Here is a 23,399-nt window from a genome sequence, read left to right as displayed (position 1 = left end):
CTCCGAATCAGATGATGATGACGCTCGTACATTCATGATAAAAGAACAAATGCAGACCGACGGTCTGAAAGTTCCTAAACAAAAAGACATCCCTCGACAAAGGTCACCTTCACCCTCCCTGCCCAGTGCTGAAATACCACCTTTTCTACCGCCAAATCCGTCTGCGGATTACGAGGCGCGTGAGAAAGCCATGAAAGATAAATTCAGGAAGTTCTGGATGTCATCCCTTGCAGAAGGATTCAAGGAAGACCTTGAGGAAATACGGAAGGTTAGCAGATGATTATTCCAGACATGAGTCGATCCTCATGAATGACTTTTGCAGGAGCCAACTTTGGGACCCTCCAAGCTAGCACTGCTTATTGATTCGCTCGCAGCTGGGGCAGATATTTTTACGTCATCTGCGTCCGCCAGCGGGATAGACATGAATGAAGTAGATGTCGTCATGGGTGAATGATACAGAGTTCGTGGTCATCTATATAATCCTCTTTTCTGCATGTAACCATGAACTGCAGAGTCTCTTAGTGGTGTAAGACCACTGACGCGTGCTTGGATCATTCGGGGCTCTATCGCGGGCAAACATATTGAATGATCTTGACACGTTCCGCATGTTTGAGCCTCCCAGTAAATTTGGGAGTCCGGAACACCGTCAATATTGCAAGGATCCCGTCTGCATCTCGAACAGAGACATCAAATGCAGTCCGTTATACATAGACGACGAAGAGCTTTTGCAGTTAGTAATATCTTAGGGAGGCACCCGGACTTTGTTACGATCTATAGGTTGATGCACGTACGATGTGCGGTATTCACTGATAAAGACGAGCCCCGAAATATCAGTCTACAAGTTTTTTTTGGTTGCTATTCCGCTCATGTTCCCGTCATTCGACCTGCTAGAAGACTAAGTTAATACATGCAGCTGCAATGAAATCATAAATATTAAATCGCAAATATATACACCAAAAGCTAACAAATTGCATCAATAATTAACGAGCGCTAATGACGTATTGAAGGTATTCATCTAATGTCTATCCAAGTGTATCAGCACGAAACATTTTGTTCGATCAGCAACACATCTCTTACCTTATCCATCTCATCAAGTTGTTGGAAAGCACCCGCGTATATCTCTTGAATATCTGGGTGTAGAGTCGTCATATCTATTGGTTTTCCAAACAGTGACTCGTCCACTGGGTGTACAGAGGTTTGAGGCACCCTGGGTGCTGCACTAGCAATTTCAATGATCGCCATCATATGCGAGAGACCGAAGTCATCTTTGGGAATGTACGGTCGCTTGGGAATTTGCGGTTTGGGGGTGGTGTTGATACGCGGCGTTTCAGGGGGGCTGATGAGCTGTCCAGTGGGGGTAGCATACGTCGATACTTCTGACATGACAGAAGCGATCGACGATTGACGAATAGGGCGAGGAGCATTTGTTCCTTGCTTTGATGACGGGGTAGTAGATCGGGTGCGGCTGTGTCGGCCATCTGCTGCAGTAGGTGTCGGTGTCCGAGATATGTCAGACACTGGTGATGCAACGCGTCGAGCCCCAGTGACACTACTCGCAAGCGGTGTGGGAGTCCTGCCGTCAGAACCAGAAGGGGGAGTCACGGCATCATCGACGGAATATTCTGAGGGTGCAGAGCCAGAGCCACCAGAGGGAAGACCGTCAGACTGACTCGAGGCCGCAACGACATATTGAGCGTGAAGTCGACCATCTTTGATTTTGTTCAGTACGCGATCAATCTTCTCGTTCATGCCTTCTTTATTGCGCCCGAGGACGCCTTCTAGCAAGTCGTTCTTTTGTGCCGAGTTGCCTTCGCAAAACTCTTGCTCGACAATGTCACTGATGTCAAACGACTCGCCGTCTTGCACGTATGAATAGCGCATCTTGTCTCCAGCGTCATACCTGGAGCTGCGGATCATGGCGTTTCCGGGTAGAAGAACATCTACGCCGCGCAGTGAGTTCATCTGGGCCGAAAGAATGGCCTTCTGATTCGCTCGCGATGCGGCGCGCTGTGCTGCAATGATCTCTTGTCTTGACAGCTGCCTCGGTTTAACTTCATCAGTACCCGAAGTCTGATTATCAGAGCTGAGACTAGAGCCAGAAACTGAATCACGGAAATGTTGAAGGGCGATTTCATCAAGGGGCGCGGACATGCGATGACGAGACGATGATGTTCGATAAGAGATTGCTCTGCGGAGAATGAAGACAGGATCATCGATATGAATATCATCTATGCTTCCAAGCAGTTGAGCAGAATCGATAGATCTGCGCTTGCCTTCCTGAGCTCGGCGGAAACTGGGAGGACGAGTATATGCATCGGTAACTTTACTTGAAGGTGACAGTTCTCGTTCTGGACCAACGAAGTCAGCACTCAAATCCATTTATGCTAAGTGTATGTGTATTCTTACCTTGCCCTCCAACGTCAGCTGTGAGACCATATCGGACTTTGCTGGTACTCCGCCTCTTCGTCATCTTATCTTCAACTTCGTCACCACCATCAACGACACCTTCCAAGATGCCGAAACGCTCAAGTCCCAGTTCAATTACTTCAGCAACAGTGACATTCTTCGGGAAGGTAAAGACTTTTCGGCGCTGACCCTGTGATACACCAGAAGAAATTGATGATGTAGAATGGGTTCTATCACGTAGCGTGTTCTTGAATACGATGGCTTCTGTGACTGGGTCGAAGACCATATCATCGGGCAGGTCCTCGGGATGGATAACAAGCTGCAACGTGAAGCGGTACGAGGGAGAGCTGAAACGATCAGGAGTCACGTTGACACTGCTCACCGAGGTATTTAGACCCTCGGCTACATCGTGAGACGTATCAGCCTGCACTGTCTCATCACCTTCTTCTGTCGTGGCGCTGTCATCTGCGCCATCACGGCGTCTGTTGAGGTAGAATTTGACAACGGAGTCGTCACTGAAGTCGTTCATGGATAACTTCTTTATGGCGGGATGCATGGAGAGGTTGCTTGAGATGGAGCTGATACTGCCCACACTGCTCCGCTTGACTTTTGGTAATTCCATGGCGGCCTCTACAAGCGACTCGAAGACTCCGAGAGGCTTTTCTTCCGGAAGCAGATCTGCAGATGAACCTTCCACCTGTTTGATAGTGAGGTAGTAATCTGCTCCGTCCTCGCCAGCGGGGAGACGGAAGCGTTGAATAGCTTGACGAACGAGGTCGGCTGAAGTAGTAGATGCGTTGAGAAGAACAGTCTTGAAAGTCGCCTCGGTCTGCAAGTGTTGGCCTGCAAACACACGGATGACGCTGAGCTCAGGCACACCAACACCTTGTCCGTCAGCAGTGGGCGAAAGAACGAGGGAGCCGGGTCGTGGTCTAGAGGAGGGCAAGCCCAGCCCAAGCCCAGCGGCAGAGGTGGCAGAGGTATTATACGAACTCGAGCTTGATAAGACAGCGGAAGCAGATTGTAATCCGTATGAAGGCGCTTCCGGTGGCGATGACGGCGAACGATTGAGATATTGCTGATACAGTGCCTGTTGTTGCTGATCCCGCTGGCGCAGCTGTGACGCATGCTGCGACACCTGAGCCTGTACTTGTTGTGGCGGTGTCTGAGGCGTCTGTTGCGACTGAAGTCTCGTTGGCGTCCTCGAATCGTTTGGCGTGCGAAGAACTTGCTGTTGTTGTTGCATGGCTGATGCAGTGACAGGGGACATCGGAGGTTCAGGTGCGGGTCCGTGAAGGTTGCTGGAGGACTGCCCTGATTCTTGAGACCCGCGGGTTTCATTGGAAGCGGTTTCGATGGAATTTTTATCCTTGCCTTTATCCTTCTTGCGGCCAAAGAGTCCGAATACGCCTCCTTTCTTTTTCTCCTTTTTCTCCTTTGCTTCATCATCTGTCGTGTCGCGTTGCTCTTTGCGAAGTTTACCAGGCGCCTGCACAGGCTTCTGGACTGGGGTATTCGAGATGGGCTGTAGAGACTTGTTCTTGAGCTTCTTTTTCGAGGCCTCTTCGAGAACTTCAATTTCCTCGCGGGTGCGTTGTCGCTCGACCTCTTGCTTCTGCATGATTGCGCTCGGAAGAAGGGGGCCGCTGGGTGCTGAAGCTTGTTTGACTGGCTCATCACGAGCAATTGAAGGCGTCACGGAGAGTTTTCTTGTTTCGGTTACTTCGGCAGGATCAATGCTCTTACTAGATGAAGGCGGTGAAGACGAAAGGACATCAACAGTGATACGATCGCGTGAAGATTGATGGCGTAAAGCTTGTTGAGCAAGTGCCTGTTGTTCCTCCTGCTGCCTCTGTTCGGTGATTATTATCTCTGGCTGCTGTTGTACCTGGATTTGCGCCTGTTGTCTCTCCGGTGTGCCGCTAGGTCGCAGAGTATCAGGCGCCACAAGCATCTGTTGCTCTATCTTCTTCTGCGCGTTTTGTGCTTGCATATCTTCTGCAACGCTATCATCCCAGCTCATTCCGTCATCCGGCTCCATCTGCATGCCCATAGAATCCTGCTGCTCATCGCGGCCCATCTGACCTTGACGCTGTCGAACAAGCATGTCTTCTGCAAGGTCTGGGTCTTCTTCCTCATATGCACCGTCATCCCACTCTATGTCTTCTTCTTCTTCGTCTTCCTCATGCCAGACAGCAGGCGGATATCGGTGTACAGACCGTGCAGTTGTAAATGTGACACCTTTGCCTTGCCCAGCACCTGTAGGTGGAAAACCAGGGGTAGGAGAAGGGGAATGGTGCGAGCCAGCGCGAGAAGAAAGATTATTCCGCACGCGTTCGACGTCTTCTTGGAGTTCTTGTGGTGTCGCGTGTGCAAGCTGAGAAGGAAAGTCACGAGTTTGAAACTGTTGGATGGTGCAGGACTCACGTCCACATTCCTGTGCTTGTTCAACCTGGCCAAGCGTTCAAAGGGCGTCTCAATATTCTCTGCAGGAATATATCCGACGTCCTGTGTCTTGAGCACACGAACAAGCCACCAATAACTGTTACTGTCGTCCATAAGGAACAAGCTATCACCTTTTACAACGCTGGCTTGACCTTCGACGGTCGCAGCGAAGCTGTGCAGCGAGTAGACCAAATCAAAGTCGATAGATTCGTTTGGAATAGAAAGTGAAGACGAACGATCGTCGTCTTCGTCCATATATTCTATCTCGCGCTCTTCGCCATCAGAGTCATCTTCTAGAACAGAATGCTCTTCATCAGAAGCGCCTGCATAGGTATTGGTTGCATCTGCATGGGCGTGCATATGTGCAGATGCTGTAGGGTCGTCGGCCATAATTTGGTCACGAAGGTCGAAAGTGTCCTGGCGCTTCGGTGAACGTCGCTGGTGGTCTTGTGTTTGCATATTGTACGTGATTATTTAACGAAATATTGGCCTGAGAGGATGAAGATTCTATAAGAGTACAATCCAAGAAAGCTGTCAAAACATGAGAAACGAAAGGTGGTCGGTGTGCAGGTAAAAAAAAAACAAGCTTTGCAGGCGACGAAGGAATGCTAATAATGATGGTGCTCGATGCGTGTTCAGCGTTGTCCTGGTGAATGTTGATGGCGTTGAACTACTTTAGTGGCTGTGCAAGTTTTCTATTCTCAGAGTCAATTTCGCTGCTGTACGACTATGATCACTCGCAGCTACATAGTATTGCACTGGGATGTACCCCCAGCCTTCGAGATCTGAGCCTTCCCAGCTGTCCACGTTCAAACCCACTCGTGATATTAACGTTTATGAACTCTCCGCGGATGAAGCCAGTACCACGGGCTTGCAAAACGAGACTTCGGTGCTTTCCATCGACCGAGAGGACACACTCGCGCTTCTAGGGATATTTACTCTTACGGTTTTGAAAGGATCTGTTTCTATACTCGGTGTAACGTTGTCCGCCTCAAAGACAGCTCACCATGTGTTCGCTCCTCGTTCTGCTCCGATCCCCATCTTGCAATGCGCCTCATCGAACGTACATACCGACTTGGACATATATTCTCTCCCTCCTCGCGTGAGACAGAATCACGGCGGAGCTGTAGTGGCAATTCGATCGCTCGATACGGGAGTGGAGGGTCTCGGACGGGTATATCGCGTCTTTGATGGAGTTTTCGAACCTTCGCGTTGGCAGCGAAGCTCGGCAGAGGTTATACGGCCCGGCGTGAACTTGGTACGTGTGCTGTACTTGAATGTATGTAAAGTATAATTTATCCTATCATACAGATGACGCACAGCGACAGGGACGTGCTACCGTTCGTATTACCAGAATCGTGGAGTATTGCCCTAAGCGCGGCAGAGACGCCGCCATCTTCAGCGGATCCCATACAACCCTCAGTGTACGTTGTCAAGGGTCCGAAAAAGTCCGGAAAAAGTACATTTGCTCGGACGCTTTTGAACAGGCTTCTAACAAGGTATGTTTGGAATTCAACACATATGAACACCGCTAACAATACTTTATAGATTTCGGCGCGTCGCATATCTTGAATGCGACGTAGGGCAGTCTGAATTCACACCTGGGGGTTTGGTCGCCCTAAATATTATAGATACACCGGTATTTGGTGAGTGATCACTACATTAACTCATTAGCGCCCTTCAACTATCTTTGTATCTTAGGCCCGCCTTTCACACATCCTAGCCTTCCATACCGAGCGCACTACGTTGGAGCGACTTCACCACGGTGCAGTCCGGCACACTATCTTGCGGCCGTTCAAGCGCTCCTCGAAACGTACAAGTTCGAGATCCAAACTTCGATGCCTGATGACGAGTCGATCGACACGCGGGTCACCGACGTTATTCCCCTGGTGGTCAATACAATGGGGTGGACAAAGGGTCTCGGTGCTAACCTAAATGCCAAGATCGAAGAATTCGCCGAGGCTACTCACTTGTTTGAGGTCGTCGGTTCGGAGGAGAAGGGTTGGCCAGCCTATGACATTCTCCAGTCCACGCCGACCAAGGCGCTCCAGCATACTCTCGAAGCAATATCACCAAATTTAGCAAATGCGCATTTTAATGCCGTCGACCAGCGCAACTTGAACATCCTGTCTTATTTCTATGCTATCTTTCCATCTATTACATCGATGTCGTTTCCATATCCATCCGCTCCTCTTCGTCAAATGACAGCAACCAAATGGGAGACCTCTCATCCTCTCTGTGCCCGGTATCCGTACGAGGCGGACTGGAGTCGGGCATTTGACCAAGTCATCCTGATTGGTGCAGGATACGAGGACGTAATACCCTCAGAGATCTCCAACGTCTTAAACGGCGCGATCGTTGGTCTTGTCGAATGCGAACCTGGAACCGAAGATCCAGTGTATCTAGACCCGTCTGGCGCCCGGGAATTGCCATACGTCCAAGCCAGATATCCGCCCGTACCCTCGACCTCCACTTGCCATGGCCTCGCTCTCATTCGTGCCATCTCGCCTAGCTCATCGCACATGCATATGCTCACCCCGGTTTCGCCCACTATCCTTGCACGCTGTCGGGTGATCGTCAAGGGTGAGCTAGAGCTGCCTATCTGGGGAATGCTGGATTTCACGGACGCAAATGAAGGGGTCGCAGGTGTAGAGAAGGGCCGCGTGCCATATTTGCAGTGGGGTAAGAGTGAAGGCTTGGGCGGCGAGCGTAGGAGGGTGAGGAGAAATCTCATGCGAAAAGCCCAGATGTGAGGTAAACAAACAAAAGTATATTATCAGGTACAGCGAGCATTACAACAACTGTTTGGGCCTTAGGATTTTGCCGCATCGTGCCTGCGGCACCCTACACAACAAGTGTCTTATATGTGTATATAACATGTTTACGTCGTCCACAAAGGTCTTAGACATGACTTATGATTAGGAAATACCATAGTACATGTTTTTGTGTAAGAATTATAGTATCACAGTGAATATAGTACTTCATGGGTGCGGTAGTGATGCGGTAGGGTGGGGTAAGTCTGAGATTTGGTGGCTGTGCACTACCGCACCGCACCAACGCATCCTTCTTACCAAGTATACCTACAGCATTGTCCATGGTATGCATTGTTCTCAGCAATTCATGCACCTCTGCAGCCTTGACTAGCAATTGGTCTTCATCGCCAGATGGAATCAACCTTACTACCCGCCAGTCAACCACAACGCTGCGGGCCGCCTGAAAGACACGGCTACTAACTTGAAAAGCGACCAAGGATTCGCCATGAACATCATCAGCGAGGCATTCGTCGAGAATGCAAATGCGACTGCCGTAGACACTCCTCCCGAGTTCGACGAGTGGGCTCTCAGCACAAAGGAGAAATGTGTACGTGTGCACCTTCATCATAAGATATACGAACTAACAATCATGCGTTCAGGTGCAAAATAAGAGCCTCGCGCGTCAAGGAAAGCGCGAGGTAATTTCATTTCAGGCCGAGCTCGCCCGTTCGCTGACATCGTCGCCTCATATAAATCGATAGATATCACGCACCCCAGTCGCAGGCGAGCACAACAGCACGCTCATCCTTGCGCACGTCAAGTACTTCCATGTACCTTCCTTGGCCGTGGCCGTGGCTGCGGTTTGGGCTTTTTGGTATGTTTCTCTTTCTTAACGACTTCGGGCTCACTTCCCGCCACCGTGAATATGAGATTCTTCTTCAAATTCTGGTGCATACGGATCTCAGTCATCATGATTCCAGTGCACTGGGAGACCCTCATATGGGTTCCATCAGTCTTGGTGCGTGCCGGCGTCTTTTCCCCATTGTTCATTCCCTGCAGCACCTGCGGCCAACGAGAGTTCGAACATTCGTATACCAAGGCACTCCAGATCAACGTCTACGTCCATCGCAGACAGACCTCTAAATTCAGCCTCTCAAAGGCATGTCCGAGAGGCGCATAGTTGATGAGTTCGACGAGTAATACTGATAGGTCAATTATCTTGTGTATGATTACAGTAGTTGTCGGAAATGAGCATTAAATGTATGTTTCGTTGTGATGCGTTAGTGGTGCGGCAAGTTGCGGCAGTGATGCTGCAAAATACCTGAGCCCCAACTGTTTTACATCACTCAAACACGATGACTACGTCCGGACTTTTGGTATCCAACCATCGCTTCCAAAGTTCGCTATATTTTGGCGACCAAGGCCGGCGTAACACTTGCTCGTCTGACAGAAGGCGCGCAATCCGCTGCATTTCTTTCAGGTCTCTGTGAGAGTAATACTTCATGCGCACAACTGCTTGTGCATGCGTCGGGTGATACTTTGATCCCAAACACCAAGCAGGCATCACTTCTTCTGAGCAGCAATGTCAGACGGAGGACTCACCGATCCCCGAAACACCATCCTATGCCACTTGCAAAACGTTTTGGCTGGTATAGAAAATACACTGCTTCCTTCGTCGAGGTGCTGTACGTCGCGGTATTGAGGTAGAAGACGTGGTGTATAGTACGTCACGAGAGGTATCTCAGATGTCTCTTGCGGTGGCCGGCGAGCACTAGACTGTGCAAGGTGGCGTCGGTAACGAGCAGCAATGCACCAATATTTCGCTTCCGCTTCTAGCGTGGGGAATGTTCCGCACCGCGAACGTGCAGGGAATGGAAATAGTAAGAGGCGGACACGAAGACAAGTAGAGGAGAGTGCGTGATAGAGTCTGTCCATGAGGGTCCTGTTGGAACCTCGAAGTAGGCGCCTCCCAAGGTGAGTCGCGCAGAGAGATCGCACCACCCATGTGGGATCGACGAGTGGGAGGCTCGTTAGTAGCAAGAAAGTGACGATGGCTGGTGGCTTGGAGTAGATTATGCTCTGGGCCTCGGTCAGGTCTGCATTTCGTGACAAGGAGATCTGGACGTGGAGCTCACCTGCAACTGCATTTTGCGAGTTTCCTCGACGACGATTGGGTTGTAGTTCAAACGATTCTTGAGTAGCCTTTAGACCCTATGGAGATTCGGAGTATGAGACTGCCTTGCAAGCGTTATACGTCAGTTTTGATGGTAATAACCGGCACTTACGAGACGCCCGGATTCCCTAAGCCCATCCGCTTTGACCATCCAGCCTCATGGCGGGCCGCGAGGCATGATGGCTTGGCGGTACTATTTGTAGGACGATCACCATGACATATCCATACAAAAGCAGGTCTGTTTCAACAATAAGAATGTGCCATTTTGTATCGTTTCCATATACAGGGCTTGGGGTCAGAATGTTCGTTTGACATTGGGCAGACTCTAGAGCAGTCTGTACAGCGCTTGTCGAGCTAGTAGTATTTGTTAGCACTAAAGGGTGAGAGGTTGCATCGAGGTGAACTTTAACGTTAATGAACATCCAATTTTACATAACGTTACCTGATCAAGGTCTAGCTGGGGTTAGTACATACTTGATCGAGTCAATGGTCCATCGCACGTGTAGTGACGTTACCAAGACTTGAAGGGGTTTTATGCTAGTCAATCAGATGAAATACAAAACGTACATACATGCGTAGCGATGTAAATGAAGATGGTATAGTTAATCACCCAGCAGCCTGTGTCCGCTCTAACATCTTATTCACCGCAACATGCCTCCCAGAAGACGCATGCGCCATATCTGACAACCTGTTCTCCCTCATCCTCGTCAAGACCTGCAGCAAGAAGGTCGGCGTAGCACCATGGGGCCTCTGTGCATCGTCCAGGTTCTCCACGGGCGTAGATACCCCGCTATGGCTCGCTGTCGGTTGTGTCTGGGCCGACGCATGTCCGTAGAATGTACCTCTTGCAGAATCAACATGATCTGAATCTTCGAGGTACCGCTCCCAGAGTGTGTATAGTGAAATGATTTCTTGTGCAATAGTGGCGACCAATGGCATTGAGATGTTAAGTTCAGCAAAGAAAGCAACAAAGTCCTGTGAGTGTTTCTTTGAGTGACTCGATGATGTACTAGAATTTTGTCGCGACGATCTTCTCGGGGAATTGTGGACTGGTGTTGCTTCGACTGAATGAGACTGCTGTTGGAGGAGCTCTCTAGTTGGACCGTGTAAAACAACAGCGAGATAGAGTGCCGTAATGGCGAGTAGATGGGGAGGATAAAGCAAGCAGAGATCTGAGCGATATGTGTCGTTGACGATAGACCTACGATTAGAGTCAGTTATGAGACACTCCTCCTACAAATCCGCTCACCAAGCTAGCTGGAACGCATCATCTGGCAACTCGAGTTGCCCATCACCACTTCCCCAATACCGTGGCCCATCGTCCACTCCCACTCCCACTTCACCAGCCTCTGTCTGCAAGTCGTTTGAGCTCTCCTTCTTGCAAAGGGACAACAACGTGCGATATGGATGAAAAACAGTGAGATCACATTCGAGGTCCGCAACGAGGTAGAACTCCATCTCGGCGAGTTTGGAATTGTCTGATGGAAAGTATTTCACGCCGTACGGCTGTTCTGTGCAACTTGATATTAGTATTCAAACAGATATACTTGGTGTTGAAACACACGGCTGAAGAAAAGGCGAGCCTCTGCTACCATATTCTTGATGTGCACGGGCGACTCCTCCGCCTTTCCAGCCACGTAACAGCATGCTGCGATGACAATGAATGGGTCGGTTTCGCAATACGAGTTTTTGATATAAAATCTTCGAAAGAATACAATGGCTGTCGCGATGACGCGTTGCCTGAAGTTGAGCTTTTTTCCTAGTTTTGTGATAACTAGAAAAGTTTGAACGTCACTCCGCATTCGCAGGTGTATTACACTCACCATTCGCAAAGAAAATTGCAAAGAAATCGAGGTATTCCGGATCATCCACGTATTGTAGGTCATCTGAACGAGACTCCTTCAAGGTAGCGCGGTCCACTATCCATCGTTTGCTATGATACCCACCATAAGCTTCTTATGCCTCGTGACTTTGATCCTCCTCACTAGTGCGAACTGGCCCAGAAATCAGTGGCCATATGGAATCGACAGAGTACGTTTAAATCAGGATTGAACAAGGAATGCAGGAAAGTTGCAGAACCCTGCTAGAGTATTGTTATGGAGAATAATGAGATTGCAATACCAACGGAACGGCCAGGAAATTGGCCCGAAACTGTTATGACCAGATACATGTGACAAATATAGGCCCGAACGGGCCGAACCGTGTCTGGACTTGCGATGAGTCGGACGATGGGTCACTCGATACGCTCCTGTCCATGGGCGCTGCACAGTATGGATGTTGTGCTTCCCTCCTTACTCTCAAGTGTTACTTTGAATCCATCCCTCCAGGTATAATTATCTAAGAAGTATGTCGAGTGGCTCAGTTAGATTCAAGTTGCATATGAGTCGTTGATTGATGTGCGTCGTGTAGGGATGCCCATCAGATCATTATTACTTGGCCTATGTGACCTTGTAGTACGTAGAACAATACGGTATAGAAAAAAACAAAAGCGATAAATCCATTAATGCGTCCTCGGGAGCATTTGAATGGGCCGCTTTACGACACAGGTTGGCTGCCGCATCACCCTCACTTCAAAGTTTGAAACATCGATGCCATGCTTTCACATATAAAGAAGAAAATCCAAGGAATGACTGACTTACTTCTATCAAGGTCTCAGGGCCACTTCCAGGGAGACCAGCCAGTTGACTAGTACTTACCTGTTTAACATCCACTACACTCACTCGGTATGTCGAGGACCTGTGTATCGTGTCGATCGAATGCTTGCTGTTGCGTGCCGACAAGTACAATCTCCCCCTCGGCGGACTGGAAGGCTCGTTCGAAAACTGTTTCAAAAAACGCGCGCAATGGTTTGTTTGCGCCACGCGTATGTTACATCATGCATGGCATGCTGGTCATGATCCACATCGTCCTTCTTTTCTTCTATGTCCGTCACTGGGAACACCATGTAACTTTCGCTTTCACACCAACAAACAATGATTTCTGGCCTGTGGTGCTTAGTGCTTCACTGCAAGCGTTTTATACCGTATGTATCCACAGCGTCCACAGTATCCTAACGATACACCAATGATATAACTTGATCCAGATATACACGGCTGTTCTGCTCTTCTTTACCCAACGGCTTGCGATTTCAAGAACACTCGTACGCCGTGTGAAATTGACGGCCGTTCATGACATCTCTGGCGCGTGGGCGGGTCTCGGTTCTGCACTCACTGGTGTCTGGCGACAAACTGACATCCCTGCCTCATGGTGGACGACTTCCGCTGTGGCAGCCTACCTTGCGAGCATAACCGTGCTCCATGTCACCTCTTCTACTCTCCTACAGTTTCAAACCTTCAATGCTTCTATGACGACTTCGGTACCCACAACACTAGGATGGCTAGACGATTCGTCGTATAGCTATTTAACGGACCTGGGACCCATTACCACATCCCTACCGGTTGTCAATCATTTGACTGGACTCGTGTCCGCAGGGTTGTCCAACACCACACTCTACGACACCCTCAAAACAACCGCTATAGCTGGGAATGCGACTGTGAACGCAACGACGGTAGCCTCGAGTTGCGGATTGGTTCCAAATGTGAAATACTCTGCCAATACCAGCACAGCGATCGTTCCGTTTGGGCCAGTTGCCACTCGCGTGCTTAATGCGAGCACTCTCTGTCGGTGGTTGTGATTGCGGTGATATTTTATCACGCTGACAGTGTCTACAGGGTCAGATCAGATACATATAATTCCATGGATGGAATATGAAGATTCTTACGGTGGCGTCTCGGAGGTAAGCGTTCTCTTAGTAGTTTGCGCCCACTATAGAAGTTGAATAACAATTTGACTCTAGCTTCCTGGTGTCTATCTCATGGTCTCCACATTATTGGGGATCGACCCTTCAGTACAAGATGAGGTTGCTGTAAACATGACTTGGGGTACGTTTGCTTATTTGTAACACAGTCACGATAACAATACGTTCTGCAGCTATCCCTGACATTGCCACTCCATACGTCATCCAGGTCTATTTCGTATATTGCTCGCTGTCAGCGAACACTACAGATGGGGTAGTCAACATGCAAACCAACAGCCTACTGAGTCCTGCGTTCACATCGCAGCCATCCACGCAATGGGAAATGTATCAATTCGGGTGGTCGAATACTAGTTGGCAAACACAGGTGCGTTATACGGCGCTCACTTCGAGCTCAATGACATACTGTCAATTTTAGATCGGCAGTGCTTTAGCTACCCCGGATAGCAGCAGCGGGATTACATTTGATGGTACACCTTCACAAATCACCGAACTCTCTGTTGCGGACGAGTAGGCCAAAAACTTTGACTGCACTGTTAAAATGTCTCACGTACGGCTTGACTTCTAGGTATATCATGTCGTTGATAGGCTTGAATCTCACCGAGGAATCTACACAATTCCGAAACAATTCTCCTCCAATCTCTAATTTCACTTTGAGACCGGATGAACTAGAATTCGCGGTTGCGAGAGCAGCTGCACAACTCATCTGGCTAGGTAAGGGATACGTTCGACGTTTTTTAAACTCTCGCTCATTCTGTGCCACATGTTTAGCGGGACAAATGGGCACAGCCGATGGAGGAATTGACCCTGGCAACGGGACAGCTTATGTGAACGAGGAGTTTATTGCCCTACGCCTCAACGTAAGTGAACTGCGCAGATGTTGTTTTTAAATGACTAATGGAGCATTATAGATCAACCTTCTTCCTGTGAGTTCGTGATGATATCTATGCGATGACTATTCATCGAAAATGGTTCTAGTTGGCTTTCGCGGCATCTGCATCGGTGATAATGTTGGGACTGGCGCTACATATGACAAGAGCATTTCATGCATCGCACGACAGTCAGGCTGCTATCCCAAACATAGGTGTGCTGCAACTCTTGTGGTTGGGTCATCGTTCGACCTTTATCAACGAAGTCCTGGAAGATGTACAACATCCGACAGAGGCCAATCTGCGGCGAGCGGGCATGATAGATGTCTGTCTTACGAAAACAATATCTGATAAGGAAGAGTTTAGGAGTTCAACAGATAGTCTCTCCTGGTGCAGTCGACTACCATTATGACGATGGTATATAATTTGGGTTCGATAATAGAAGGCTGGCGAGCTCCTGCTTATTGATGTTCGAGTTTCTACGTGACGCGCGTACCCGTCATAGCCTCGGTGTTTCGCAGTAAGGAGACCGAAGTCTGGACTCTGAATCTCATCTTCGTACAGAGATGTGGATTATTGATATAAATAACACCCAAAATGCATGTCGCTACAATATCTCTAGCATCTTGACCATGTCCGGAATAGAAGAAGGATCTTTGACTTGTGCAATAATATCATGATCTGACGCGATTCTCTTGTACTCTCCGCCGCGCTGATGCGCTAGCAAAAACGCGTTGAAAGGCTGGTTAAGACGAACGATCAATCGCAAGGCTCGATCGCTCAGTTCCGAATCGACCGACTCCTGTGCCTCAGGGAACTCGCTGGGCGAATTCTGTAATGGAGAGCTGAGCGGAGACCAATACTCCTCTTCGCTGTCCGTGTCGTCGGCGACGTCAGGAAGCCCTGCCAAGCCAGACGGCTCCACAAAGTGAGGAAGCTCGAGCAGATAACGATCCCACGGACGAACAAGCAATAAGGTCTGCATGGTGGGTCGTGGTGATGAGAACTGATTCAATTTGTCCTTTGTGGTGATCAGCAGGTCATCAAGCCCGTCGGCCTTGACTTCATATATCTCTTGGTCTTCCGCACGACTCTGTTTGACTGCTGTGATACGAAATGCGATGCAAGGCAGATGAAGTCTGCAGTTTCCGAAACGAGGCGCGCTCAAGTTGTCAAGTCGGGCGTAAATTTTTAGAACCAAATCTACAGCCATGACATCTCGGAGCGAGGAGATTGATGTCTGAATGTCGTCTTCAGACAGAGATGGCAGGGTGTATGGTGGTGCTTTGTATGAAGTAATGTCGGCTGGCAGACAGCTATTGAATTCGGATGATTGCCCCACCCAGTCCAGGGCACTAATGTCGCCCGACTGAGCTATGACCTCCTGCAAGAGCCTCCCGAGTGCCTTTTGCTTCTTCTCGCCATAAATGACAGGTAGGTTGACGCCGAACATACCAAACAATGAGTATGCAATATCTTCCGGCCACGTGGTAACACGCGCTGACACCCATTGGAGTTTCTCCCGGGCGTTTCTCATCCCCGGTTGGAAGGCAACAAGGGTTCGTGCATCCATTCTCGTCGCATCTCCCATCTCCTGCATGATTGCAAGAGAATCTTTGTGGTTGGGAGAGCGATCGTCGAGATACAGAGACCAATTCTTTCGATAAAAGAGTACAAATTTTGAGGCTAGGAATTCTTGAACTGTCCATCCTCGCGTATTCCAAGCGCTCCTTGTGAGTGCGCCAGACTGCGACGAAGATAGAACATCCGACAGGTAGACGATGGTGAGTGCTGAGTGACGATACCAGACAAACATGGAGTTAACCGATTGTTGGACCTCGACATTGTTAGTCTGGTCGATGCAACAGGTATCAATCCATGCCCAGCGATACTCTTTATCACGAGCAGTTCTACAGAATGACTGCAACTTCGCGATGCCACCAACTGGATCCAAGTCGTACACCACCTTGTTCTGGATGTCATGCAGTGATGGCTCCGTCACTTCCCACCTATGCGATAGCATGACATAACGGAAGTACATCGACACCACGTCTTGAATGCGCTCCATTTGAAAGTCCGGATGTTTCATTGTGGATGACAAAAGTTCTTTGTACACTGTGCTTGTTCTGAAGGCATTGATCTGTGCCTCGCGGTTGCATAAGCGCCCAGTGGAGGTGTTGATTAGACGGTGCGGGGTGTTGTCGAGCTGAGCCTTAATGCTGTCTTCGATAGCATGTTCTGCTTCGGATGGACTAATATACTGTTGGCGCAAGTCTGGACAGAGAGTCAACAATGTTTGAAAGATGTGATATTTGAGGCGTACTTCTTGTTTCTGTATCGGGAGCACTTTCCAACTTGGAGAGCATGGTTTTGAGCGCCTCGATGGCTTCATCATATCGATGTGCGCCATGAAGCACCGCATGCTTCAACTGATATCCAAAGTAAGATGAAGGGTCGAGTTCAATGACCTGCGTATCACCAAAATTAGCGTTGAGTACAAAATGGTAACTGTCATCCCACCTTTTCCGCATCGAGGAGTGCATCGTTCCATAGCATTTTTCCCGACCTCGCTTTACTGCGGTTCGCAAAGGTGGTATGGGTTGCGAAGTCGAGATCGATCGCTGCGGAGTAAAGCTCGATAGCCTTGTCGTAATTACCCGCAGCGAGGGCTTCATCTCCGCCCACAGCGAGGTCAGTCACTCCAGCAGCAGCAGCATAGACAACGCTGCAATTTTGCTTGAAACCTGAGTAAGATAAGGATGAGAGTTGTACGAGGTTTACATCAAGAAGACTCGCCAGTGGACCAATCAAGGCAGCGTGCTTTCGTAGCCTCATCAGTCCTGTCCATCATGTACCGGTATGCTTTGATGGCTTCCGGAAGTCTACCTGCCCGAAGGAGCGCATCGCACCAATTCTGATGTGCATTTCGCCACAAAGACCGCAGATCCCACCCAAATAACTAGAAAAAGCACAGTGAGACGACAAGAAAAGATTTCCGGTTACATTTCAATCAACCTACCACCACGAAGACATCGTAGCTAGAGTGGATGGCCGACACAGACAAGAAATTAATAGTGTTGACAGCAGCAGTGAAGTGGCCAGCCGCCTCGTTGTGACGTGCGTCGTCTAATGCATGCTTTCCCAGTTGGACGTGTAGATAAGCCTGGAGTGCGAGGTTCGCAAAATCAGCATCGATGCATTAATCTGGAGTTGACTGTGTCAGGAGCACTCACTTCCACGACACCACACGCATGAGAATTTGGATCGGGGCGAGTGGTAGCTAGCTCTTGAACGCGCAGAATCGCCTCGTCATGTTGATTTGCGTTGAAAAGGGCGATGGCCTAATGGTTGTCGTGTGAGTAGCGAGTACGTAAGACACAATTGACATACCTTAATCAAGAGTAGAAGACGAGTTTGATTCAAGTCTGCATCCACGTACATGAACGCGATATCAAATGCTTTCATCGCGTCTCGAAACTGTTTTTTTCCACAGTGGGCGATGCCCTTGGATATACAGCCCATCAAGGATGGCTTGATACTGATGCTCTACATCGCCATATAAGTTAGTCGGTTTTGAAAAGGTCAGGACGAAATGGTGCATCTCACTTTGAGCGCGTCATCAAGTGCGTGGTCCCAGTCTGAATTTCTTGCCTTGACAAACGAACGATTCGCATGAGATTTGTAGTCATTGCCATCGGCGGCGATATCTTGTGTTAACAGTTTGTCAGCAGCGAGCAAGTCTCCGGCTATGCATGCATCACGGGCTATCGTGCTGATAGTGAGGATCTGCATGATGCATAGTCAAATTAAGTGGCAGGCGTAAAAGCTAGAAATATACCTCGCATTCAGGCTGTTGAGCCTTGGCATCAAGATTGATGATCAACATACAAGACGAACCGACTGTAAATGGACGGGAGCTCACATTATTTGCCGCATGTTCCTTCAGAGTGTCCACCCGTAATGCATCCTCGGAGAAAATGAGATGAAGAAGGGATGGAAAATGAACAAAATCTTACATCTGTTGCCTGGTCCTCGAGAACGTCCTCTAGCGAAGGTACTGCCCACTTCGAGATCATCAAATCTGCTCCTCCACTCAGGATGTACTTGCCATCCATGGAGAAGGCGACGCAACACACCACTTCGGTGTGTTTGAATATGGCAATGATTTGTTGATCCGAAAGCCGCCAAAGGTAAACCTGGTGGTCGCCAGACGCGGTCGCGAAAAGGGTGCCGGCAGGGTTGAGGGCAATCATGTAGATAGCCTCAGCATGGCCCTTGCAGGGCTCACCGACCTGCTTCCAGGTCGATGAATCCCAGATCCTTATGGTTTCATCACGACGACTACCAGCCGAAAGAAGCTGTTTGCCATCAGGTGTCCACGCTAATGACTGATTCCATGCTCCATACGCAGAGTGACCCTGGAACTTTGCGATGCAATCCCTCTTGCCTGGATTCCATATTTGGATATTTGACTCGGTTGCGATGGCAAGATATTCACCAGATGGTGAATACCGAACACAGAGGACTTTAGCGCCACAACTGATTGGATTTCTTTGCACCTGCCATGTTTTGGTGTTCCAGAGCTCCACAGTAGTGTCATATGAGCCACTCGCTAGCAATGTGCTGTCTGGGGAAAAGTCGAGCGACAGTATCCTTTGGGAGTGGACTTTGATGGGCTGGGTGAGAGGTTCCCCGTCGTTGTTCCAGGCTATGACCTCTCCACTACGATCACCGCTTGCCATCCATTTCCCATCTCTTGATAGTGCAAATCCTTCCACTAGGTTGGAATGTCCCTCCATTATCTGCAATTCAACACCGTCTTCCAGGTTCCAGAAACGAAGCGTCTTGTCGGCCGAAGATGTCACCATATGGCGTCTATCGGGAAAGACTGCGACTCCAAAGAGAGTATCTCTATGACCTCGAAATGTTCGATTGGGGGTGGTGATTCGAATGACGGGGTGTTTTGCTTTCGTCATTCTGCTCGAGGTCAATGGTGTTGAGCACGACTTGCTAGAGAGACTGCGGGCGTCCTGAATCTTAATATAAGTTCCAGAGGTACACGGTGTACGGCGGCCGGGTGCTTCGTGTATCATTAGACGCCCAGGACACGTGGCCTGAAACCTATGGTGTCTGGAATCTCCCCTACTTATCATTGCACACCGGATCAGGTCACAGATATGTTTAGACTCTACTGGTGTAACAACAAAGTGGACCCAAGACGCACAAGGGCGAAATTGCAAATTGAGAAACTGTAAAGTTGCTTACTAGTAAATGACAGTAGTGTCAACACCGAGTGCCAATAGTACCAGAGCGACGGCAATAGCTGATGCGTATCAGGACCACATCCGTCTGATCAACAACCTACGCGAATGATCGTCGCACTAGTGAGGTACGTCGTTCCTCAAACTGCCACTAAACCATCAATCACAAACCTAGTATTCATTTATTTTATGTATGTAGAAACAAGTTGCATCCGTAAACATACCTTTATCACTTCCGAGTCATTGAATACAAAAAATGCTCTCTGACGGAGAATCGAACTCCGCTCTCCCGCGGGCTGCTTCCTGACAGGCGGGTGTACTCACCGATATACTATCAGAGACGAAAACCTGCGGGCGCTAGTGTACATAAATAGCTCAACGTATTTGTGCCTGTTTACCAGTACCTTCAACTTCTAGCAAGGACAAACAACTCGTCACATCATTACCACAGCCAGTCGTTCAGAACATGGATGATCCTCAAGATGCCGCATTTGTGACAGGGCTTTGCTATCTTCTGGCCCCAGTAGGCTGGCAGCCAGTCATAACAACCGTGCTCATACTTCTGTTCACTAGCCGTACCACTGTGCAGCCTTTCCTGGCAGTTTTTCCCAGACATGTAGCGCTAGCACTTGAGGAAGCCATCGAGAACTCGATTTTGGAGTATACTGCATGGCTGCTCAGCTGCATAGTTATTATGTACGCAGTTGACTCATATTGGGAGAAACTCGCCATGATCGCCCCCATCCTCATCTTTTCTGTGTGCCTCATCTCGCATTGGGCGAGTTGCTGCTGGCATCGGTCACACAGCAAGACGAACATGCCGGTGCGAGATGTATTTGTCACAGTCGGTGACCGTCATCCAGATTTGCTATCTTTGGACCACCCGTTGTCTAAACTGGTCGTGAGTACCAAAGCTGAGCTTGCAAATGCTCATTCCCTCCTTCGCAATCTTGCTGCTCCCTCTGTGAATATACGCGGGCCTCTTGATACAGACTGGACTGTCCAAAAATTCTCCCGCCTCATCGGCAATCGACGGTCACAAATCGTTCGGTTTATGTCTCCTTGGCGATTCAATCCAAATAGCCCAGTCTTCCCCCCTCCTCTTGGTCCGCGCTATGCAATGCTTCGTAATGAAGCGGACATCCCTGAAATCCCATGGCTAGCGCCCGTTCCTAGTGCAATATGGATTGATGGACGATTGGCAAACATGTGGGAAGATGAAAGACGAACTGAACCCCCAGGATATAATGAGTATGCCCTCTTTTTTCATCTCGGCTGTTCGATATACTTAATGACGATTCTAAGCCAATGTGATCTCTTTCTCAAGGCCACTATTTGTCATGAGATGTTGAATTCGATCCTTTTGGACGTCGAGAAGATCGGACACCTTCCAGATGATGATTAAGCTTGTACTAATGTTACGGAGGAATGTGCGTTGATTATCTCATCTATATGGATCGGCGATAGCGATCAGTTGTAGATATTTGGAGGCCGGTAAGATACTGAACTCTGTATACTTCTATATCTTTCCCTTGCTTTTCGGACATCATCTTCCGACGGCGGTTGTTCTACTGGGAGCTCTGCTACGATATCTTTCAGCACTAAGATCATGTCATCGTGCGTGACAGGATTTTCCGGGAATGTGGCAGACTTGCTGCCATTGGGTTTAATTTTCAAGGAGCCCGGAGGCGATAGCTTTGAGGCGAGATTTGCAAGACCTTTCACAATAGGCGGATGGTTGAAGTAATCTGAGAAGCACGCACTGCAGGTGGAAGTCCAGTCCTCCACCTGGAATCTCTCCTGAGATATGTCTAGCCGATGCGAAGGCAGGCAATCTGGCTGCAGCCAGTTGGGTACGCAGCTAGGTAGTACCGTGCGTTTTTGGCTATAAGGCCCGACAAAATTGATGCAAATGGAAAGCATGACCCAGAGGAACGATTCCAGATCGTGTCTTCGTCGTGGCGAACAACTCTTGTGCCACAATATTTCTGTTGCTAAGTATTCCTACAAAACCTCTAGTGGCTGAAATAACATAGGTCCTCAGAGGTCTCACCGAGAATCTATAGAAACTTGTCTTCTTGTGGTCAGGGTCCATGTGTTTTGCGAATCTCCACCCGCAGAGCATCGCTTGGCGTATGGGAGGCGTTCCGTCCGAATTCCAAAACGGTATGACACTCTCATCACTTGGATCATTCACGTGCAGACAGATGGAACGCGGATTGATGTCATTATGAAGCAGCCTGTGCGAGAAATACGCGGTACGGTGGGCTATCGTGCACATTCAACGTCGCGTCGGACTGCACAACGCGTCGTCACTCACTTTCTATGCATGATATTATCGCCGAGAAAAACTCCTTGCGGGATGAAAAGTAGGTGATGCTGACGAGATGCTCTACGGTTTGGATGACGCTCTCCACTATCAGATGCTGTGGTCCGAACAGTCTCTTGTCGTGGGTGATCATGCAGTCGAGCGCCATAGATCGATATGCCCCTATTTTTGGTACCCCTTTGAGGTTTTTCAGTTCATCCAAAAACTGTGCGTGGTCCCGAGGAGCGGCACCGCAATCTACGATAAATTTCCATCCAAAGGGGCAATTACAAGGAAATAAGGATCCGTCGAAGGACCCGAAGACGGGTGGTCTTGTTAGTCTGACGCGTATGTGATGATCTGCACTCTGTCGCGAATGGGTAGCTTTTTGGTGATAAGTGGTTTTGATGTATCGGGAGGATACAGTGTCGTGTTTAATCGAAGCAGACTCATCGGTGTGATAACAGCCTAGATCATAGCTATCACACGTAGCCAAAGTGCTGATGCAGCCAAGGACTGCACATGGATAACGATGGATGTGAAATGGGGTTGCGGTAATGCCGCGTTGATCATGTTTGATGAGGTGTATAGTGTTTGATTTCTGGATCGATAGACCAAACAGAAAAGGGCGATTATATCGGGAGAGAGACTTGGAGGTGCTGGGTGTGAACGGAAGAGGAGATCCACTTTGATCACGTGGGCCATGATCAGATGTAAGCTCTGCGAATGCGTACACCTCATCCATGGTCGATACGCCCTGAGAGTCATGGTTCACGAGAAGAAATACCTGTTGCAAGGCGACTTTCAATGGTGATTCAGTCGGATGCATGACCCAAATTCGCCGCTTTGGAAGCTTCGTCTCGGAAGTTGGCATCGTGGAAAGTGCTGCATATGAGCGTTCTGTCAGGCAGTTCAGGAATAGTAGAATATCGGAATAGTGGCTGCGATCCGTCCATTGACCCTGATCTCGGTCGTAGAGGCCGTCTTCACATATCCCTTCGAACATTACAACAATGTTGGACTGAGTGATCGCGCTGGATCTGTTCAGAAACTTGGTGCAGACGCCGTGTGTGAGGACGTCTGTTTCATTGGATGGGGTCCCGAACTCGTCGAAGTAAATAGGGGGCCTGTTCCCATTTGTCGCTGAGGACTAGTTTTGTGTTGAGTTCCTGACAAGGCGATAGAATGACATTTCCTGATCTCACGTATGATTGACATTTCGCGTCCATGGTCGACGAACGACTAAAGGCAGGAGTGGAGACAGCTGCCACGATCGATGGACGACGATTGGTGGCGCCACACTCAGCGAGAGTTTGCAAATTTGAAACAATACAGGGGTGGCAGCCACATGCATCAAATCGTACACCAAATGCAGACATTAATATCCGATG

The 23,399-nt window shown here is 49.0% G+C and overlaps 9 protein-coding genes and 1 non-coding gene across 10 annotated transcripts; 4 read left to right on the top strand and 6 right to left on the bottom strand.

Moving 5' to 3' along the window:
• Nucleotides 1-49: 49 nt before the first annotated feature.
• F5891DRAFT_964098 (uncharacterized protein) lies at nucleotides 50-454 on the top strand (the record flags this gene model as incomplete). The annotated part of the gene is made up of 2 exons (XM_041376070.1): nucleotides 50-268; nucleotides 323-454. 2 exons carry the CDS (start codon nucleotides 50-52, stop codon nucleotides 452-454), a joined length of 351 nt encoding a protein of 116 aa, XP_041218288.1.
• Nucleotides 455-980: 526 nt separating this feature from the next.
• F5891DRAFT_1210825 (uncharacterized protein) lies at nucleotides 981-5,310 on the bottom strand (the record flags this gene model as incomplete). The annotated part of the gene is made up of 4 exons (XM_041369179.1): nucleotides 981-1,022; nucleotides 1,078-2,348; nucleotides 2,407-4,783; nucleotides 4,834-5,310. 4 exons carry the CDS (start codon nucleotides 5,308-5,310, stop codon nucleotides 981-983), a joined length of 4,167 nt encoding a protein of 1,388 aa, XP_041218287.1.
• Nucleotides 5,311-5,551: 241 nt separating this feature from the next.
• Nucleotides 5,552-7,758, top strand: F5891DRAFT_1069117 (uncharacterized protein). The gene is made up of 4 exons (XM_041363209.1): nucleotides 5,552-6,109; nucleotides 6,163-6,350; nucleotides 6,400-6,497; nucleotides 6,553-7,758. Exons 1-4 carry the CDS (start codon nucleotides 5,615-5,617, stop codon nucleotides 7,602-7,604), a joined length of 1,833 nt encoding a protein of 610 aa, XP_041218286.1. The 5' UTR covers nucleotides 5,552-5,614; the 3' UTR covers nucleotides 7,605-7,758.
• A 1,188-nt stretch (nucleotides 7,759-8,946) lies between these two features.
• On the bottom strand, nucleotides 8,947-9,539 carry F5891DRAFT_964081 (uncharacterized protein; the record flags this gene model as incomplete). Its single annotated transcript, XM_041376068.1, has 2 exons — nucleotides 8,947-9,141; nucleotides 9,207-9,539. 2 exons carry the CDS (start codon nucleotides 9,537-9,539, stop codon nucleotides 8,947-8,949), a joined length of 528 nt encoding a protein of 175 aa, XP_041218285.1.
• Nucleotides 9,540-10,283: 744 nt separating this feature from the next.
• On the bottom strand, nucleotides 10,284-11,899 carry F5891DRAFT_1069106 (cyclin-like protein). The gene is made up of 5 exons (XM_041363208.1): nucleotides 11,763-11,899; nucleotides 11,601-11,710; nucleotides 11,342-11,551; nucleotides 11,027-11,288; nucleotides 10,284-10,978 (listed from the first exon to the last, which is right to left on the bottom strand). The coding sequence occupies exons 1-5, from the start codon at nucleotides 11,792-11,794 to the stop codon at nucleotides 10,384-10,386; spliced, it is 1,209 nt and encodes a 402-aa protein (XP_041218284.1). The 5' UTR covers nucleotides 11,795-11,899; the 3' UTR covers nucleotides 10,284-10,383.
• Nucleotides 11,900-12,652: 753 nt separating this feature from the next.
• On the top strand, nucleotides 12,653-14,851 carry F5891DRAFT_1176717 (uncharacterized protein; the record flags this gene model as incomplete). Its single annotated transcript, XM_041365773.1, has 10 exons — nucleotides 12,653-12,799; nucleotides 12,860-13,436; nucleotides 13,488-13,552; nucleotides 13,613-13,697; nucleotides 13,747-13,937; nucleotides 13,989-14,080; nucleotides 14,139-14,284; nucleotides 14,342-14,430; nucleotides 14,482-14,496; nucleotides 14,549-14,851. The coding sequence occupies 10 exons, from the start codon at nucleotides 12,653-12,655 to the stop codon at nucleotides 14,849-14,851; spliced, it is 1,710 nt and encodes a 569-aa protein (XP_041218283.1).
• A 177-nt stretch (nucleotides 14,852-15,028) lies between these two features.
• Nucleotides 15,029-15,511, bottom strand: F5891DRAFT_1069093 (uncharacterized protein). Its single transcript, XM_041363207.1, has one exon. The coding sequence runs from the start codon at nucleotides 15,422-15,424 to the stop codon at nucleotides 15,047-15,049; it is 378 nt and encodes a 125-aa protein (XP_041218282.1). The 5' UTR covers nucleotides 15,425-15,511; the 3' UTR covers nucleotides 15,029-15,046.
• A 4,448-nt stretch (nucleotides 15,512-19,959) lies between these two features.
• On the bottom strand, nucleotides 19,960-20,041 carry F5891DRAFT_t119. Its single transcript has one exon. It is a non-coding gene; the product is annotated as a tRNA-Asp (tRNA).
• Nucleotides 20,042-20,166: 125 nt separating this feature from the next.
• F5891DRAFT_1282375 (uncharacterized protein) lies at nucleotides 20,167-21,105 on the top strand (the record flags this gene model as incomplete). The annotated part of the gene is made up of 1 exon (XM_041370532.1): nucleotides 20,167-21,105. The coding sequence occupies one exon, from the start codon at nucleotides 20,167-20,169 to the stop codon at nucleotides 21,103-21,105; it is 939 nt and encodes a 312-aa protein (XP_041218281.1).
• A 644-nt stretch (nucleotides 21,106-21,749) lies between these two features.
• On the bottom strand, nucleotides 21,750-23,248 carry F5891DRAFT_85768 (uncharacterized protein). Its single transcript, XM_041373243.1, has one exon. The coding sequence runs from the start codon at nucleotides 23,012-23,014 to the stop codon at nucleotides 22,013-22,015; it is 1,002 nt and encodes a 333-aa protein (XP_041218280.1). The 5' UTR covers nucleotides 23,015-23,248; the 3' UTR covers nucleotides 21,750-22,012.
• Between the last annotated feature and the right edge of the window lie 151 nt (nucleotides 23,249-23,399).

Source organism: Suillus fuscotomentosus, assembly GCF_016647785.1.
Source record: "Suillus fuscotomentosus strain FC203 chromosome Unknown F5891scaffold_122, whole genome shotgun sequence".
Taxonomy (NCBI): domain Eukaryota; kingdom Fungi; phylum Basidiomycota; class Agaricomycetes; order Boletales; family Suillaceae; genus Suillus; species Suillus fuscotomentosus.
The sequence above is the reverse complement of the archived record's forward strand: the minus strand, read 5'-3'. Positions and strand labels throughout refer to the sequence as shown.

Excerpts from the sequence above, each read along its gene's own strand:
- F5891DRAFT_1069093 (XM_041363207.1), bottom strand. The coding sequence starts at position 15,424 with ATGCAGACCTTATTGCTTGTTCGTCCGTGGGATCGTTATCTGCTCGAG.
- F5891DRAFT_1069106 (XM_041363208.1), bottom strand. The coding sequence starts at position 11,794 with ATGGCCACTGATTTCTGGGCCAGTTCGCACTA. Across the intron at positions 11,711-11,762 it reads TTCTGGGCCAGTTCGCACTA|CAAACGATGGATAGTGGACC; the intron begins GTGAGGAGGATC and ends TGGGTATCATAG. Across the intron at positions 10,979-11,026 it reads GATGCGTTCCAGCTAGCTTG|GTCTATCGTCAACGACACAT; the intron begins GTGAGCGGATTT and ends CTCTAATCGTAG.
- F5891DRAFT_85768 (XM_041373243.1), bottom strand. The coding sequence starts at position 23,014 with ATGTTCGAAGGGATATGTGAAGACGGCCTCTACGACCGAGATCAGGGT.
- F5891DRAFT_1069117 (XM_041363209.1), top strand. The coding sequence starts at position 5,615 with ATGTACCCCCAGCCTTCGAGATCTGAGCCTTCCCAGCTGTCCACGTTC. Across the intron at positions 6,110-6,162 it reads TACGGCCCGGCGTGAACTTG|ATGACGCACAGCGACAGGGA; the intron begins GTACGTGTGCTG and ends CCTATCATACAG. Across the intron at positions 6,351-6,399 it reads TTGAACAGGCTTCTAACAAG|ATTTCGGCGCGTCGCATATC; the intron begins GTATGTTTGGAA and ends AATACTTTATAG.